Source organism: Arachis ipaensis, chromosome B03 (assembly GCF_000816755.2).
Source record: "Arachis ipaensis cultivar K30076 chromosome B03, Araip1.1, whole genome shotgun sequence".
In the NCBI taxonomy this organism is placed as follows: Eukaryota; Viridiplantae; Streptophyta; class Magnoliopsida; order Fabales; family Fabaceae; genus Arachis; species Arachis ipaensis.
Window position 1 is genome coordinate 24,961,403 of NC_029787.2, and position 20,847 is coordinate 24,982,249.

General features: G+C 34.5%; 1 protein-coding gene across 2 annotated transcripts; it reads right to left on the minus strand.

Annotated features, from left to right (window-relative positions):
* LOC107630031 (RNA polymerase sigma factor sigB) lies at window positions 529–5,223 on the minus strand. 2 transcript variants are annotated; one of them, XM_016333036.2, is made up of 6 exons: window positions 4,491–5,223; window positions 2,614–3,216; window positions 1,866–2,096; window positions 1,620–1,760; window positions 1,289–1,489; window positions 529–1,186 (listed from the first exon to the last, which is right to left on the minus strand). In XM_016333036.2, exons 1-6 carry the CDS (start codon window positions 5,037–5,039, stop codon window positions 749–751), a joined length of 2,163 nt encoding a protein of 720 aa, XP_016188522.2. In that variant the 5' UTR covers window positions 5,040–5,223; the 3' UTR covers window positions 529–748. The 2 variants fall into 2 exon arrangements, with proteins under 2 accessions (XP_016188522.2, XP_016188523.2); XM_016333037.2 differs by having other exon boundaries at window positions 2,614–3,188; window positions 4,491–5,023.

Below are 20,847 nucleotides of genomic sequence, written 5' to 3' on the forward strand. Positions count from 1 at the left end.
ATTCACCTAATAATAATTAGCTGTCTACCGGATGTAATTGTTAGTGCTTAGTGTGTTTACTTTATTCGTTCTTAATTACTTATATTTGAAATATTTATCAGGCGTAAACAATTTGATTTGTAATTTTTTTAGGTTTAATTATACCGTTAGTTTTTATAATTTTATCAAATTAAAAATAGTGTTGAAACTTAATTTTAAAAATAAAATATAAAAATTTAATTATGAATTCGATAAAACTATAAAAACTAATAAAATAATTAAATATTTTTTTACTTAATATTATAAGCCCTAGCAAAGGTTGCCATACCAGAACTTCAACAAATAACAAGTAACAACCCTCTAGGCTCCAAGACCCAAAAAATAAAATAAAAAACTATGGCACCTGAATTTACAGATCAGAAATCAGTATAAAAGAAAAGAATAATTTCACAAATACTGCATGAACAATTAATTTGTGGAGTTACTTTACTTATACAACTGATACAAATAAATATAATTAAAAGTAATTTTAGAAATATACTGACTATACAACTCCAAAATATATTTATTACGAACGATAGTGGTATAAGTAGTTGAATTATTCATGCAGCATATCTGCAAATGTGATTTGTGAATAATCTATACAACGGTTAACAGGATACTCTTGTCTGGGGAATTATCTATTTATCTTCGTCAGGAAATGAAGGGGAAGAGAGCTCACTTCAACATCTGATAAAAAAATGGTTGACTAGTAATAATAAATCCACAGTTATTCCCTTGTGTGTACATCCATTTCCGAGTGGTATACCAATAACGTTCTGTTTCCTATTTTGGAGAGGAAGAAGGTAAAAGATGAAAACGAAAATAAAAAGGAGGAAGAACGTACATACAATGATACAAACAAATATGCAAAAGGGAGAATGGACCGCACCCTCACCAACTGCTGGAAATGCTTGGTCCTCTTCTTGTTCCTAAGTTTCCTAAAAGCAACAGACTCAATTTGCCTAACTCTCTCCCTACTCACGCCCATCATTTCCCCTATCTCTTGCAATGTCTTCATCCTTCCATCATCCATACCAAATCTCCATCTTATGACCTGTTGCTCTCTGGGATTAAGACTTTCCAGCACCATCTCGAGGTCCTTCTTCATCATCTGTTTGATGAGCTGTTCCTCAGCTGTTTCAGCATCGGGATGAGCGATCACTTCCTGGTCAAAAACACAAGTCCGTCATCATATCAGTAAAATGAACTCACATAGACAAGTCCTTTTCCATCAAGCATAATAAATTTTATTAAGTTTAGGACAGACCGAAGGCTTCAAATTCTGGTTGATCCCAATCTTCTGCTCTAGAGATCTGGGAGCTTTTGGGGTCAAGAGTACAGCACCAAGCCTCTTCATTGACAGTCCAGTTGCTGCAGCAACTTCTTCATCATTGGGGTTTCTTCCATTTTCACTAAAAAATTGTTTTCTTGCCTCTTTCACTCTGTAAGTTGCCTCCACCATGTGGAACTGCCGAAACAAAAAACAATGCAATGATACAGACGATCATAGACATTAGATCTATTTCAACTTCGCAGTTTCTTTCACCGAAACACGCATAGTCAGAAAGAAGATAACCAAAGATAAGTATAATGCTCACAGGTAGGCGAATGGTCCTTGACTGATCAGAAAGCGACTTTCGAACTGCCTGTTTAATCCACCAATGAGCATATGTGGAGAACTTAAAACCCTTGGAAGCGTCAAACTTCTCTGCACCTCTCACAAGGCCTCGGCATCCTTCCTGTAATCAATGGGAATTATATAGTTGATTACTGAAACAATAAGGTCATCATGCTCGTCATAGCTACAATGTGTTTAACCGAAAACTGTAGAATCGGTAATATACCTGGACAAGATCCTCCAGGTTCATCCCAGCTCCTTGATAATTCTTAGCAATTGATATCACAAGCCGTATATTGCTTTTAATCATTTTGTCTTTGCAAAATTTCCCATGATTTAGACGTTTCCTCAGGGTCTTCTGATCTACTCCAGCTACTGCAGCCCATTGAGCAAATGTGGGTTGCCCACCACATCTTTCTGCAACTTCCTCCCGGAGCTTTTCAAGCTTTAGTAGGTCCTGAATCATATTCGCAGTAGGGGCCAGATAATTTAGGTGACAAAGAATATTATAAACTTCACTGCATTATCAGAAAGAAACTTTGAAGACAGTTATTCTTTTTTCCTTGTTTTTTGGGGGGGTGGTATTCGATGGCAATTTTATAACTTAAAGATTAAAATCTCCTAAAATATAAATTCTTTGAATAATAATCTGCATAAGTAGATTCTTTCTAATTTCATTGTAATATTGCATTCCTTTTCCGACTCTGATGATTCTTAAAACAAAAAACAAAAATGGTCAGCTAAACAGGAAGTAAGATTAAGTGAATAGCCGCAAACCTAACGGATGAGACTTGCATAACTTGATATATCTTAAAATTGGCATAAAATTTATTGAAGAATCATAAAATCAGCATGCATTTTATGGAGACTATATAACATATTTGGAGCATATTAAAAATAAAATGTACGAAACCATGGTTGCCACGCGAGCGTAGTATAAAAATAGTGCATAACCACTAACATGAGATTCTCACCTGAATTCCTTCAGACAGTTGAACTTCTTCAGTTGATGTAAGAAGCCTAGTAGTGCTGGTTGTTGTTCTCAAGTAACGAAGTGGATCGGAATAGTCTACTTCTTGAACGGGAACACGCTTTCTCCTGCTGGGGGAACCAGACTTAAAAGAAACAATATTTGTGGCAGTCTTCTCTGCCACCCTCTCTCTTCTAGCTTTTCTTTCTATTTGGCGCCTAGATCTTACGGCTATACTATCTGAAAGCTGTTCCTGCAGAAGCTCAAGTTCCTCATAGGTAGGCTCCACATTATCAGACTCCTCATCACTATCCACTATGTTTACATCTTCCACTGTTTGTGCTCCAGAGTCAATGGGACGTCTTGCTATGTCATCTCCTGTTTCCATGCGTTGAACCCACTTCAGAAGTAAATTATCAGATTTGGAAGATACATGCGATCTAAATGCTGGTTCTGCCGAGGGTTTCTTTTTAACTAGCAGGGCTGCATCCTTTGCAACCTTCACAGCAGCTTTAGCAAGAGCAACAGCTTCATAAGCAGCAGCAGCTATTACAGCCTCTTCACTAGTAAGAAGTGATTCTGTAGATAAGGTTGATTTAAACTTTGCCTGATAATAGGCATAAATAAATTAGTCTCTGGGTGAGTTCGATATAACTAAATCTATTTTCTAATTATAATGGCCTGTTTGGCTTCTATTTTAAGTTCCTATAATATGAATTGTGAAAAAGAAATAATAAAAAAAATGGGTAAACAATGAAATTTTGTTTTTCTTTCCCCCTCCTATCTTAACTATTTCCTTTACAACAACTTGCAACAAGAAGCACACAAAATAGAATGAAAATTGTCTACACCCAGTTCAATGTTACAAACTATGTCAAGCCTCATCGACAGTTGGATTATAATATAATAACATAAAAAATGGGGATAAATGTTGCTGAACTTTGTCAAAATGGCATGCTTAATGCAGCCATGAACAGGAATAAGTAAGCTCCCTGTCCATGAAATGAGTAAATAATAATAATAATAGCAATAATAAAGCATCGCCAAGGGCAATAAGATCACACTGACATCACTCAATCCAAATATACAAATGTAACAATACAAACAAGTGGAATGCGGAGCCAAGAATGGTGAAATCGAATTGATATTAGATTGGGGAAAAAATGGTTGTGGAAGGGTAGCTGTTTGTTATGAGTAAAAACGAGGTCTAAGATCCAATTAGGATAGTTTTACTAGTAATTGATTTACTATAAATAGGTATAGTAAGAATGTAACTAGCAATGAATGATTTCAGTGATTGATTCCTTTCTTCTTTGGCCCTAATTGGGATTCTCTCAACTCTCTCTTCTCTCTATTGGCCCTTAATTGGGAAATTTTCTATTCTCTCCCTATCTCTTAGATTCTTATCCCTAACATTTGGTGCTTTCATTGGCCACCATTCTCCATTTTCATGGTGGTTTGGCGATCTCACCTCCAATGGAACAAATTGGAAGTGTAGTTGAGTATTTTACTGCCTTTTAATCTTATATTTAAAGTCGCGGAAATATTGAAGAATTTTCTCAATGGATTAAACACATATCCATATAGAAATTATATTTGACGATCCTAAATCTCTTTGGATGCATTTTATTTAGCAAAATTTTATGAAGAAAGATGGAAAAATCCTTTTCCAGAAATTTCAAAGCCAAAATTACCATATCAACACCATGTCCAGATCCAAAAAAATTCATCCACAGAATCAACAGCTCAAGCAGAATTTTAAATTTCAGATCCAGAAATTCAATCAAAATTTCAATGTCCAGTTCCAGCATCATCAATCACAATTCAGGATATGATAACACAATCAATTCAACAAGTAGAAGATTCAGAAGATATATCTACCGCGATCGCGATTGAGAGTGACGATGTTGATGGACGAGCAGTGAATGGCACCACTCTGGGCAACGGAGACGGGAAACTCACTGCCAGAAGCGGCGCCGAAGACGGCGCCGTCGCTATGGAGAAGGTGGAGGACGCAAACCAAGAACCGGCAGAGGTGAAGGCCACGCGACCACCACCAAAGCCACCGCATCTGAACTCGCACGCGGTGGTCTTGCCCGGCACCGACGACGCTGCAGAGCTAAACAGGGGAGGCGTCGCCGAGGACGGCGCCTCCGCGAAGGGAGCGCAAATGCTCGCGAAGTTCCGGGTTGACGGAGCAGCGACGATGGAAGACAGAGCGGTGACGGTAAAAGGCAGGGGTCTGTGCCGTCGAGTTCCCTCAATCATGGCGAAGCCAGCACCACTCATCGCCGCCGTATTTCCTTGGGACCGTGAGAGTGGACTCGGGTCTGTAACGGGTATGCCCGAAAGGCGGCCGCTGCACGCAGGGTTGGGTGCGTGCTGGTCTTGGACGGCAACATCAATCCTAGGGCAGCAAGGGTTGGACATGGGTGGAGGACAGCAGCTGTAGGACAGTGGAGGAGAAGGAGTCGCTGGAGATTCCTTCCCAGGGAAGGAGAGAGGAGTTGGGTCAATTGAGTTTGGTCTTGCATTGGCCCGAAACCTAATTTCTTAAGCCCAAAATAAGAAGAGGATAGGTGATCCATTTAATTCAAGCCCAATTTTGAGAATTATAGTTCTTTTGGACCAATTTTAGATTTTTTATTTTCAGTAGTATTTTTTAATCTGATAAACTAAGACCTAATTTTAGATTTATACATCAAATATATTTTATTTGTTTTAGATTGATGGACTAAAATTTTATCAATGAAATTCTAGTAGTAATTTTGTTTTTTTGTAGTAGTAGAGTAGNNNNAATCTTAAGAGTAAAAAAGAAGTTCAAGGTCCAATTAAGATAATTTTACTAGTAATTAATTTACTATAAATAGGTATAATAAGAATGTAATTTGTAATTAATCTGGCAGTTATAACCCAATTTAACTATGTTTATAAATTAGAATTCAAATACAATAACAAATGTAACTTATCTTTTGTTAGAGAGAATCTCGCTGATAGCAACCTACTCAGAAATAAATTAAGATAGTGACTGATCAGGCAAATATCTCAACTTCTCTACAGAAGATTACACTTTATAAATACTAAACCCTAACTATGTAAAAAGTACGCTATCCATTCTGAATTGTATTATACTCAACTTCTATTCTTACTAACTTGGGCATCGAAGTATTTTTGTGGGTGCCCGCCACCGCCATTTCTATTGAAGCTGGCGTATACCTCATCCGTCTCAGGCAAAGACAAGCTCAATCCTTGAACAAGACGAGTTATGCCTCAAGTCCGACTTACTACGCAGGAACATTTGGCACCCACCATGTGGCCGAGTTTACTTAATCCCGCTATTATTTTTTCTGTCCGATTATTTACCCTGTTTTGTAGGTTATAACTAATGGCAAATAAACAGAACAATTCACCTTCTCCTCCTACTATAGCTGAACTATTAGTGATCAAAGAATTACTAAAAGCAGAAATTCAAAGGTTAACTGAACTTATAAGCCAAAACGAACAAAGTGATGAGGAGGACCAGAGAAGTTTTGGTAACGGTGACAGCGGTGATGACCACACCTCGAGAATAACGACTGTGATAATAGTCACTCCAAACTCATCAACAAAGAAAACAAATTGTGGCAAATTCTCTGGTAACATTGTATAATGGTACATAATTTTAGCTACATATAAGACATTTTTGGTTCCCATGTTTTGATTAGAAATTCTGAATTAGCACAATTATACAAGCATTTGATTAAATAAATTGATTTTCTTATTTCCGAATATAACCAAGAGTCGAATCATATATGATTCAAACAATCTAAGCCAATTGACAATGAACTTCTCTCGTTGTCATTTAGATTATTATTGCTATAATTAATATTGTCCTTGACAATCGTCTTTTGACTGCTCAGTGTTAGCTCATGCTATTTTATTCACAGATCTTTGTCCTCATTCTCTTCAATTATTTGTTCTCAGAATAATGAAATTCAGTTTTAGCTTTAACCGACGAATTCAAAACATGTGTTTGTAATCCTCTGTACAAAAATAAAAATTCGAAATTACCTCGAAAAACAATCGAAAGGCGAATGACCGCAACAAATCAAATCGATAAGGCATTATACCACGGTCACACAATGCGTACACATAACCTAACCTGCTTATATAATTCTTTTACTTTAATTTTCAATACGACATGACCTCTTATAAGGCATACACTGCTCTATATACTTGAATCGCTTCACTTTTATGTATCTTACCATTTCATATACTAACCTTGGACATGCTATATTTCTTCGTAAATTGTCAGTCTAGGTTTCTTTTTCGATAGACTTTTTTTAAGTATATCTGGTACCACTATTTCTACTGTACATTTCTACGCCAAGTTTTGTATACAGGATAATACAGTCGTGCCGACCGGAAGAAAGTCAGGCAGTGCTATAAACAAACTTACCAAAAACAACTCCAGTAATAGTACCACCATGCGGACTATAACTCGAACAATTTGAACCTTCTAACAAAGCTCAACTCCATAATCAATGTACAAGATTGGCTTAAAGGTGCATTTCAGCTAAGCTCACAAGTCGAAATATGGTGATGTTTTCTTCTTTCATTAATAAAATATATTTACTCTAATCTATTTTTAATTTTTTCTATTAATCTCATTTATCACTATTCCTAATTGATCTATAAGCCATCCAGTACGATTAAATCAAAACTGAACTATACTCCAATTTTCAAATGCACAAGATACCAAGTTATTTATCATGTTCTATTATCCTTAATAACCAAACTATAAAGATCGGATACTCAAGCTCAAGTACAACTCACACAAGTGATACTTTGATACAATCATTCAACTTCAAAATCTATCACTCAATCAAAGAACAAAACTCAACTTTCTATCAATTCGAGAACAAACTCAGTTATCAATTAGTTCGAGAGCCATTATATATGCTCTACCAATCATTATCTTTCTACATTTTATAATCTCCATGAGACCATGACTAATAATATTCTATTCTATTCTGTTATTGCTATATCAATTCTTGAAAGCTAATAGCACTCTTATCTAAGAGGAACTACGACAAACCAAAACTAATGTTGGCATACAAAAACTAATCGATAGTTATAAGTCAGTATCAATCCAACAAACCGGTAGTTATAAGTCGGATTCATTTCAAACTAATCAGCAACTATAAGTTCAAATCACTCCAAACAAAGCGACATCTATAAGTCAGAATCATTTTGAAACAAATCGGCAATTATAAGTCCGACTCACTCCAAATAAACCAACACTTATAGTCGAAATCATTTCTAATAAATCTGCAATTATAAGTCCGAATCATTTCAAATAAACTAACACCTATAAGTCAGAATCATTTCAAACAAATCGGCAGTTATAAGTCAGAATCACTCCATACAAAATGACATTTATAAGTCGAAACCAGTCAAAGCAAACTGGCACATCTAAGTCGAAGTCAATCTGACAAACAATCAACTATGAGTTTTATCCAAAAGTACACTAATGCAAGCAACAACAAATCTCATTCTCAAAATTATCAAGTAAATCTTGGGGGCTAATCTTCATCTAACCATTATTTGTAATCATTCTCAATTTTTTTTACTTTACTATTCACCTCAAGTTATTTCCAAGCATGACTATCATTTTTCAATATACAACAAGTTGAGCTTGGGGGCTACTACTATTACTATCAACATTCTAATTTATAGGTCCACATAAAACTCGGAAGCTCAACCCGTCGTATTGAAAAAGACCACAGGTCAAGTCTGGGGACTATGATAAGGTGCTTATAACACGGTCCAACTATGCTTATAAATCATAATTCAAATACAATAACAAACATGGCTTATCTTTGTATAGAGAGAATCTCAATAACAACCCACTCAGAAATAAACTAATGTGGTTATCGAAAGATCAGAAAAATATTTCAACCTCTCTGTAGAGGATTACACTCTATAAATACCAAACTCTAACTATGTAAAATGTATGCTATTCGCTTAGAATTGCATTAAACTCATTTTCTACTCTTACTAACTTGAGCGTCGAAGTGCTTTTGCAGGTGCCTGCTGCCGTTGTTTCTCTTGAAGTTGACATATACCTCATCTGTCTCAGGCAAAGGCCAGCTCAATCCCTGAACAGGATGAGTTATACCTCAAGCCCGGCTTACTACGCAGGAACAACAATGAATAATTTTAGTAATTGATTCCTTTTTTCTTTAGCCCTAGTTGGGATTCACTCTTCTCTTTATTGGCTCTTAATTGAAAATTTTTCTATTCTCTTCCTATCTCTTAAATTCTTACCCCTAACACTGGAGGTGGGTGGAGCAAGTGCATCTGTATAGGCTCTCCAAGGAGTGTTTGGAATGAGTGAATCAGAATGCGCATCTAAAACGGATAACCCCAAGTGTTGCAAATTAAGGATGAGTGGCGGTGTTGTTGTCGCTAAAATGAAGGTGGCAGATAGAGTACAGTATGGCTGTAAACACAAATTTTTCTTTATTTTCGCTGCATATTTGGTTTCATATAGAGGCACGACAAAGAAAAGACAAGCAAGAGCCCAATCCAATAGAAATAGAAAACAACATAACAGTCAGCAACTATAATTGAGATAAAAAAAAAAGGAAAAAGAAGAAGGCTACTTAGATAGATAGGAAGAATATAGAGATGCGTTCGAATGGTATCGGGGAGGCACTTGAAGTGTGACAATAGACACAACATTCTAGTGTTCTCTGTTGGGGGGTCGTAATCTGTTATATCTTGTTATGTTATGTTATGTAATGACATGCCAAGGCACAAAAGAGAAAGGAACATTGGGAGATGTGTCATATCATATTACAATTTACAATTTACAAGAGGAGCTCAATATTAGAAATTTTTCCACAATCATTTTCAGGAATACTAGTGGAAATATTAGTATAAAAAAAGCAACGTGCATGCATAATCTCCTCAACAATTTTGGTGGTTTTAACATGAACCCTATAGGCTTTGCTAGAAGTCGAATAACCAACAAAAATTCCTTTATATGATTTTGAATCATATTTTTTCATATTATCTTTGATGTTTAAAACAAGATATTTTTTAACCAAATACATGAATATAATGTAAATTAGGAGGAGTTCTTTTTCATATCTCATAAGATGACTTTTTCAAGAATTTTCTGATAATGGTTCGGTTCAAAATATAACAAGATCTGTTAACAACTTCAACCCACAAAAAATTAGGAATTTCATTCTCACATAACATAACTCTAGCTGTCTCTTAGAGACTCTTATTTCTCCTTTTTAAAATACTATTTTGTTGAGATATTCTTGGACAAGAGAAATTGTGTGAAATTCTATTTTGATTACAAAAGATTTCAAAAAGATAGTTTTCAAATTATTTTCTATGCTCACTTCTAACAGAAATAATTTTACAATCTTTTTCGTTTTGAACTCGTTTGCTGAATTTTTTTCAAAAATATTGAAAGCATCATTCTTATGAGCAAAAAAAAAAAATCCAACCATATCTTATGCAGCCATCCACAATAACTAAGCCATAAGATTTTTCACTTATATTTTGAGTTCTAGTTGAACCGAAAATATCAAGATGTAAAAGTTCCAAAACTCTTTTAGTTGAGACTTCTTCCTTAGCTTTAAAAGATGATTTTGTTTGTTTATCCATTTAACAAGCATCACAAATAATGTATTTGTTAAACTTGACGTTAGGAAGATTTCTAACTAAATTTCTTTTGATTTATTTTGAAATTTGAAATATGCTTATATGTCCCAACATTTTATGCCAAATCCATTTTTTAAAATCAAATAAAGAAGAGAAATATTTTATATTTTGATTTTTCAAATTATCTATGGTGAGACTATATACATTATCACACCTCTTGGCCATAAATAAAATAGATTTAGTTTTTTCATTAAGAACTTTGTATTTAAAATTATTAAAAGAAACTAAATAGCCTATATTACATATGTTGAGTTTGGAAAAAGATTTTGTTATTTATTGTGATGACAAACATTCAGTTGATTGATTGAGGATTGATTCTAATTTCTGAATTGATTGAAAGTGTATAAAGTTTCAGGACCATTAATAGTTTTAATGTTGATTTGATTATGTTTAGAAAGAATCAACCATCAAGAGTAAGATATGAAAAAGATTTGTTGTTGCCAAATAGAAAAGGAGACAATCATGGACAGCAAAGCAAAGACTAGTGTGATTATATTCGGAAATAATCAACTATCAAGAGCAAGATATGAAGAAAATATAGAAAGATTTGCTGCTGCCTATAGAAAAGAAAGTATCATGTCATTAAGAAGAAAGTGGCCGGCTAAGAAAGATAGACTTTTGCTATAAGAAGAATCAGTTCTCAAGGCACTTCAAGGAGAAAAAAACCAAAACACTACATGTTGCGTGCCTTTCTTATTCACTTTGGTTTCAATTTTGATATATTCTGTTTTTATTTGAGTCTTCCTAGTAAAAAAAAGGCTAATGATCCAGTGAGAGATTATTTGAAAAGCCTATGAGTGAATAGTCATAAAATAGGAAGAAAACCCAACATAGTTTCAGATTAATTTGGTCTTGGATTTTTGTTTGGTCGTAGCATTTTTGTTTGGTATTGGCATTAGTTTTTGAAGCTCGAAATTGTTGCTTCATTTGTCTTGGCATAAAATCGGTTTGGTTTAATTTGTCTTTATCTTGGTCTTGGTCTTGGTCTTGGCATTGGTGATTGTAATCTTGAATTGGATATAGTGAAATTCTGCCATTATTGTGGTGGAGAATGGACGTAGACCTCAATGCACTTTGAGGTTGAACCAGGATACATGCTGGTGTTATTCTCTCTACTCTTTCCTCTTTTATCTTCTATTATTTCAAGAGATTAAACCGACCTGCTTATTCTATTACACGCTTCAAGTTTCAAAAGAGCGCCTTGATTCAAACTCTCCCTTTCTCAAGGCCTATAAAACCTTCAACATAGTTGACTGATACTAATTAAATTATATGTTAAACTATCAACTAAAAGAACATTGTCTATGAAAGTATTGAAATCTTTACTCACTACAAGAAAAATGTTGAGTACTATCGAATTTACTGTCGGATTCGTCAAATAAATCCGACAGTAATCAACTCACCGTCGGATTTTCTGTCGAAAACAATCGGACAGCATAACCCTCGCCGGTAAATATTTACCGTCAAATATTTTATGTTCGATGGTAATTACCATTGGAATTTGCGATGGATAACCAGCTCGGAAACTAATTGGTAAGACACTTTGCTGAGACTGCTGAGTTGCGGCCTTTAGTCTATGTGTGAAGGACTCCTGTGCAATTAACACAAGTTATTGCCATTAGTAAGACAGATATAAAGTTAATTTCTAATAATTTTATAGCAGCAGATATTCAGATGTATGTTTACTCATATAATAGTCCTAAGACCGCTGATAAGCAAATCTTGCTTTGTTCTCCTTTAGCATGTGGGTATACTTGAACATCTTTGCCAATGTGGTCTCACGGTCCAACGACTTCGAAATACAAATTATTAGAATGCCTAGTAATGATATGCAAAAAGAATATAACGAAGTTATTAACAAAATTAAAGGAACTACATACTAGCCTGGATTTGGTCTTCATAAAGGTTGTCGAGCCGCCGATATACTTGGACGATCTGGCCGATGCACTGTTAGCTCTGTTGGTGAGACGCTGATGCCTGAACCCTGCATCGTCTCCTGATGAACTAACAGGGCCTTCTTTACCTCCAGCAGGAGCCAGCCCGTCTGCTGGTCCCGCTCATGATGACATCATCTAGCATTTGCTGGAGCCGCCAACCTATTCGATGGTCGAATATCTTCCAGATGGCTAGGTCGTGCTCAGCATCCGAAATTAAGTGCAGCTGCAATAAAGAAATGTTAAAATTAGTTAAGCAAGATAGAGGATATAAACTAGCTAAAAAGGTTTGAAAGAGAAATAATGAAAGTAATTACCGCCCATTTCTCAAACCAGTGCTGCCTGGTCTCAGCGGTGATCTTCGTGTTGCTGGGCTAGGGCTGGTCGTACATCATCTTGATGACATTGGTCATCTCCTGAGTACACGCGTTAAGGTTTGGCAAAAACCGAACAACAATCTACAAATAAGAATCAACCTAAATCCACTAAACAAGAATCAATTTTCAGGAACTTTCAGCAATAACAGAAATCATAATCAATAAAACTAAAAATTATTAACCAGCATTCCAAATTAACCTAAATTCACTAAAAAGGAATCAATTTTTAGAAGCTTTCAACAATAACAAGAATCATAATCAGTAAAACTAGAAATCAATAACCAGCATTCCAAATCAACTTAAATCGACTAAACAGGAATCAATTTTAGGAACTTTCAGCAATAACAAGAACAATAATTATTAAAACTAGAAATCATTAACCAGCATTCCAAATCAACCTAAATCCACTAAACAACAATTAATTTTCAAAAACTTTCAGCAATAATAGGAACAATAATCATTAAAACTGGAAAATAATAACCAGCATTCTAACCTAAATCAACTAAACTAGAAACAATTCAGGCACTTTCAACGATAACCATAAACTGGAAATACGTGAGCATTGAACATGATACTTACCCCCATGCCGCCATCAGGTCAAATGCACAACCGTACGATGGGAGGTGGTGGAAAGGCGTCAGTTGCTGCCTCACTTCTATGGCTGGACTCCGGAGCCACAGCGGCATCCGTCGCTGGAGGCTGAGTCGTCGTGGATGCAGGCTGCTGAGCGGTAGGAAGTGGCATCCTCGCCGTGGAAGGAGATATGTAGTTGGGGTTAAGGACCATGATGAGCAGCTGGTCCGCTAAACCCGCAACCTGTAGCGTGATCGGGGTGGTTAGAATAGAAGGAGAGGATCCAAAAGTCCTAGGGTACTGAACGAAACCCTCTCTCTGCCCCAACCACGACTACGATCACGACCAGCAGCCTGATCTGCAATACCTCTTCCTGTCATCATGTCTGCATATATCAAATTATCAAATAATCTCAGCAATAATTTCTCAGCAAAACAGTCCTCAATGCAGCAATTAATACAATTAGACAATTCCAAACTCTTCAAGCATTCAAAATCTAATGTGGTGAGTCAAACATAACTTAATCAACCTAAATACACTAAGATTAGAAAAATAAACTGAACTAACATTGAAACTTATTTAATAGTAAAATTCGAATTATACTCAAACCTAAACTAAATTAAACTAAAATTAAAAAATTATCTAACAATCTCAGTAATAATTTCTCAGCAAAACAGTCATCAACGCAGCAGTTAACACAATTAGACAATTCCAAACACTTCAAGCATTCAAAATCTAATGTATTAAATCAAACATAACTTAATCAACCTAAATACACTAATATTAGAAAACTAAACTAAACTAACTTTGAAACTGATTTAAAATTAAAATTCTAATTCTACTCAAACCTAAACTAAATTAAACTAAAATTAAAAAATTATCTAATAATCTCAGCAATAATTTCTTAGCAAAACAATCATCAAAGCAATAATTAACACAATTAAACAATTTTAAACACTTTAACTGTTCCAAACCTAATGTATTGAATCTAACCTAACTTAATCAACCTAAATTCATTAAAAGTAGAAAACTAAAATGAACTAACTTTAAAATTGATTCATAATTAATATTAAAATTCTACTCAAACCTAAACTACATTAAACTATAATTAAAAGAATTGGAAAAGAGTTGTTCAAGAACCTATAATAAAGAACAGAGCAAGAACTAAGGGAACACGTGGATGTTGCAGCGGTGGTCGGCGAAGTTACTGTGGTAGAGGATGGTGGTGACAATAGATAGTGGTGACGGCAAAGGGGAGAGAGAGAGGTAGGAGAATAAGGAGAAGAAAGAGGGGTATCCGTAAAGGGATGACGGTAACGGAGAGGGGTGGCGACTACCGGAGGGCAGAGAACTGAGGTGGTGGCGGTGATGCGAGAAAAAGGGTGGAGATAAAGAGAGAGAGTGTGAAATTCAAAATGAGGGAGACGACATTCGCGCTTTCATTTAGGACATTATTATCGTCGGAGTTACCGTGCGGTAACATTTTCTGTGTGCCTAAAACGTAGCATTTTACTAAACATTGTTACCTTCAGATCATCCTGCCAGTAAATCCAACGGTAGTGGCATGCCAAAAATTTCTTTTTTTTCCTCCAAATATTACCGTGGACGTTACCATTGAAAATGTTGTTTCGACAGTAATATTTTAGGGTGACGAAGTAATTGCCAAACATTTTTTCTTGTTGAAAAATGAGTGTATCCAGGTCTATTACATCTATAGAAAACATTTTTCTTTGTTGAATTTGTAAAATTGAAAGGTAATTTTTTGCTTTGATAATATGAAATAAAAGCTTCATGAGAATGATTTTTAAAAATTATAGTGCTTCCTTCAACATCTCCCAAACCAATTCTTTGTAAAATACATCTATGATTAGCTAATATTTTATCCAGGTTAATAGATTCTTGGACAAACTTTGACAAATTATTGTTCAAAGACTTGATGGTTCCATTCAATTTTTCATTTTTAGCAATACCATCTTCAAACTCTCAATTTTCAGTTTTTAAAACATCATTTTTCTTTTTCAAGACAACATTTTTATTTTTCAAATTGACAACAGAAGTATTATCATATGCATCTAATTTTGCTTGTAAATTAAAGAAGATATTTCATATTTCAATCCTTCATTTTCTTTTTTATACTTAATGTATTTAGATAAAAGCTTACTAGAGTTATGAGATAAATCATCAATTATATCATATAACTCTTCAGTAGTATAATCAGAATAATTTATCTCTTCAACGGGTTCTTTGTCCTTAGCCATAAGACATATATGTACTCTTTGTTCTTTCTTATCATCTTCAGATGAGTCATTTTCTAAATCTTCTCAGGAGACCATCAAAGCTTTCTTCTTTTTCCTTTGTTGGTTTCTTCGTTTCTTCTCAACAATGGACATTCGGATTTGAAATTTCATGGTTGTTTGCAATAGTGACAGTTCAGCTTATTATTTTTCTTCTTGTCCTCTTTGGATGATGAAGAACCTGTTTTCTGACTTTGTGTCTCAAGATCCTTCTCATCCTCTTTGTAAAGAATACGAACTAGCCATCATTGAAAAATTCATCATCAGATTTGGCTTTAATCTTTGATTTCAAAGCAACGCTTTTCTTTTTATTTTTTGTCCTCAAATGAGTAGTCTTATATGCTAGTAGCTTCCCTCTTAACTCATCATAAGTGATTTTGTTAAGATCATTTTCTTCTTGTATAGTAGTAGCTTTTGTCTTTCATTACTTGGTGAGACTTCTTAAAATTTGTTTTACCAATTTCTTTTCAGTGAATTGTTTTCCTAATGCATTGAGACTATCGATAATGATTGAGAATCTCTCAAACATTTTGTCTATGGACTTTTCTTCCTTTATGAAAAATAATTCATAATCTTTTATTAGCATATCAGTTCTGGTTTCTCTTATCTGGTTTGTTCCTTCATGAGTTACTTGAAATTTCTCCCATATTTCCTTAGCTATTTTACATTGGGAGACTATTTTGCACCCTTTGAAACTTATGGAACAATGTATCATATTCACTACCTTGGCATTTTATTCCATATTTTTCTTCTCATCTTCTGTCCATCCTCCATCTTTCTTCAGAACGATCTGTCCTTCGAGTGTTAGCTTTGTTGGAACAGGTCCATTTATAATGATCTTCCAAAGATTATAATTTATTGCTTGAATGAAGATCTTTATTTTCTCCTACCAGTAAGAATAGTTAGTTCCATTGAAATAGGTTGGACGGTGGTAGGATTGTCTTTCAATTAGATTAAAAGAGACTTAGTTTGTCATCATGGATCTTTTCTCCAAGTTGTTAAGTTTGACTCCTAGAGCCTAAACTGTGATGACAATTGTAGATTTTATAGGCTTTGAGAAATTGAGGGTTTGAGTCAAGGCATTCTTTTTCAAATTAAAGCACGTTACTAGGCAAGTAGGAGATTTTTCTATTTTGCCTCTTGCAACAGCAGAAGATTCAAGATAAAAGAGTAGAGAAAACGACACTATCATGTATCTTGATTCAACCCAAGATTCTGAAAACTGAATCAGTCATCAAACTGCTTTAGTTACTGGTTCACATATATTAATAAAATGTTATTGATAGCTAAATTCATTGTTTGCATTCTCTTACAGATTATATAACCTGGTTTATTGAACAAATATGAAAAATTCAATTCAAAACATATGCACAAAATAACGGAAGGGTCGGACAATGCTAATACAAACTGGAATTCTTGAATTAAAAAGCCTCTTCAAACCCACACATTCAACACATTATTAAAAAAAAGTCACACCTTACATTAAATCAAGCAAACATTCTAATTTGTCTTGATATAAGTTCACTCGGTCCTAAGAATACATAAGTCAAGCACTTCAATCAAACAAACAGAAAGAAATAAGCATGCAACAGAGTTAAAGCTCATTTGGTTTTCATTTATAAGCTGTAACATATACTATGATAAAATCTTCACAAATAAATTTTTCAGAAATATAAAAATTTCAACAAAAGAAACATAAACCAAATAAGCCCTTTTACAAAACTAGCATATACTTACAAATTCTAATTTAATAGGATGATCACATGGGTGAAACCTGCTACACCTCAAATTCACTGTAGACAACAAAAACAATAATATTAAGAAAAAATCAAAACATTGCATTAAAGTAGAATAAAAAAAATTGACATAGTCAAATTACAAAGTGCTAAAATAGAATCAAAATAAACCTAAAGACAATAAAATCATAGAATATCATAATCAAAATTCAAGAACATCATTGACAATCACAAATTAAGTTCAAAATATCAGTAAACCACATATTAAGAATCCTAAAAAAAATACCTTCAAGATCAGAATCCTAAAAATTATTAGCAATCTAATAACAATAAAATTCAATTACAAAATCATAGAAACTCACTCCAACCTAGTAATCTCAACAGTTAAAATTATTTAAAATTATTCAATAATTATTCAACTCAGTAATAATAGCAAGGTTCACAAATTAACTAATAAACAATTATTCAACAATTATTCAACCCACTAGTAACAAGTTCACAGATTAACTAACAACAATTATTCAATAATTATTCAACCCACTAACAACAAACAAGGTTCACAGTTAACTAACAACAATTATTCAACAATTATTGTTACAAAAAAATTAATACCTAAGGTTAGAAACTAGAACAAAGCAGAGCTGGCGAGGACAGTGGCTGGCAAGACAGTGGCTGATGCGGTGGAATAGTGGCACCGGTAGGATAGTGGCTATGCAACGGACGCAGGAGGCAAGACCGGCAATAATGTTTTCGAAGCTCAAATGGTGGTTGAACGATAGAGGGGAAGGAAGTTGCGAAAACGGTGGCTTCGAAGCTCGAAGTTGCGACGGCGGCGGTAGCAAGTCAGTGGCTGGACGAAAGTGAGGGAGTAAGGGAGGAGCTCGATGACGGTGAGAGAAAGGAGAAGCTCGAGGTGGAAGGGAGTGATGGGAGATGCATGTTTTGGCTTTGCCTTTGTGGATGGGTAATGGTTAGGTTAGGGTTCCTTGGTTCCATACGGCACTATTTTTGAAAAAATTCAAAAAACCAGCCAGGTCCCGGTTCGGATCGACCAACCGGTTCCTGGCCGGTTCGACGATCTAACTCCAATTTCTCAAACTTCCAGTTTTGGCTTCTATTCGAACCGTATTTTACATCAGTCCACGATTTGACTGGTTCGGCTGACCGATTCGAACTGGTTTTCAAAACCTTGGTTCATCCTCGAAGTGCAATAACGTCTTCATCGAATCTCCACCATAGTAATGATGGAATTTCACTATATCAATTCTAAGATTAATGATGTGTGGATATATGTCGGTAAGAAATTTCACACAAAATAGTTCTGTTGCTAGTATAGTCCAAACCGATAAATAACCCTCACAATCAGAGTTCAATTTTGGTTGTCACAAGTTCAACCCAATAAAAATAACCGAGAGTATTAGTCTCAGGTCGTTCTCCCTAGAAATTACAATCGAGTGCTCAATTATTGGTTATAAGTTTCATTGGGGTCGGGTTGATAAAGATGCAAGAATTTAAATGGCAAGAAGATTAAGCAAACAATTAAAGATAACAACTACTAAAAAGAGGCATTCATGGCAAGGATTAAGAATTGAGATTTTTTATCCTAGTCATTAGTCATAATACGATAATTATCAAGAGTTAATCCTATTAAGTTATCTCCAACGGGAGAAGGTATAATGTTATCTCCAACATTCGAAGAAAGCCAAATAAGACTAGTTAATCTCAATCCAAAAGTTCTAATCAACTTACTAATTGAATTAGCAAAAGATTAGTGTTAATGAAAACAATATTAACTAATCATCACTCTAGATCACCAACATAAGTTGGGTATTAATGAATCAAGAACACCTAATCTCTCTTTCCAAGCCAAGAATGTTCAAAATCTACTCTAAAATCCAACCAAGCATTTTGAAAAATACTTGGAAGGAATAAAAGAAAAGTATGGTAAAATTGTAAGAAATATAAATTCTACTACTACCCAATGCAAGAAAATAACAATAACAACTCAAACAAGCATTAAGGGTCCATTTGGGAAGCTTTAAAAGTAACTTTTTTGAGCTTTTGACTTATGAAAAGTAGTAGTATTAATGTCTGGTGCGATTTTTAAAACCAAATTACAGCTTTCTAAGAAGCTATTTAGGAACTTATAGAGAAGTTAAAAAAAATAACTTCTCTCATAATACTATTACTTTTTATCACATTTCTATAAAATAAACACTTTTAGAACTAAAAATCCAAACACAAAATAACTTATTTATAAGCTACTTTTAATTTAATCGTTTATTGTTTAAGTTATTTTTTTAAAAGTAGCTTAATTAAGTTGTTTACCCAAATTGGGCCTAAAAGAACATCAAACATAAAATTGCATTAAAAGAAATTGAGAGTAACAAGAGTGCTCATAAACTAAAAAGAGAAATTAACAATGTAAACTAAAAGAACAAAGATGTAGAACAAGAAATTGTAATGAAAACTAGATAAAAACAAGAATTAAAACCTAGATCTAAGAGAGTTTGACCTAAATCTACCCTAATTCTAAAGAGAAGATGGAGCTTCTCTCTCTAAAAACTACCTAAAGCATGATCCTAAGCTACACTAATTCCCCCCCCCCTTGTTCTCCCTTGAATTCTGCATCAAATAGCCTCAGAAATAAGTTGGACTTGGGCCTGAAAAGTTCAGAAATCATCCCCAGCGTATTCACTTTAATGAGGTTACGTGACTAGCATCACGCGTGCGTATGGTCGACGCGTGCGCGTTGTAAAATCCGGTTAATTAATGGTTAATTAACCCATAAATTAAAATATATTCTAGAAAGTGAGAAATCAGATTTTTATGGTTTAATATGAGAGAGAAAATTAAAACGAGAATTTTGACACTAATTTTAAAGAATTTGGCTCGAGATTGGGTCAAACTGGCCGAACCGGTTGAACCAGATCCAAAATGGGCCCAAGGCCCAACCCAACTCAGCATAAAACACTTAAAAGAACCCCTTCTCTCCTCTCTTAATCATCAAACAGGCTGAATGCAGCCATGGGAGGTAGGGGTGGCAGTGGGGCGGGTAGGGGCGGGTTTTTGCCCTACCCGACCCCGCCCTGCCCTCCTTGCATTCCACTACTACCTAATTTTTACACATTCATATATAAATTAAGATACAAACTTAAAATTCATAACTAAATTAAAATACAAACATAAAGAAATTACATCATTAAAATATTAAAAAGTCTTCAATTCTCATTCTTGATCACTTTCCACATCTTCATCATCATTAAAGGTTTGAAGATCAAGATTTAAACCTAAAAATCAAAAGAGATGGTAAACAGCACAAAAGTTCAAATAATTGGAGTATGGACTTTAAGCATAAGATAGTTCACTAGATAACAGCTACACCGGGACATATATATCAAAACAATTGTAGAGAGATATCAACCACATTATATTATAAAAGTTTAAATACTAAATACAATTTAGTAAATCTATAGAAGAACAGCACATTCAGTATTGCTTCTAAAACTGTAAATAATTATCATCTTGATTAATAGCAGATATTTACTTTTAACATAACCGAAAATACAGATTAGCTTGACTAAGATATCAGACTCTGA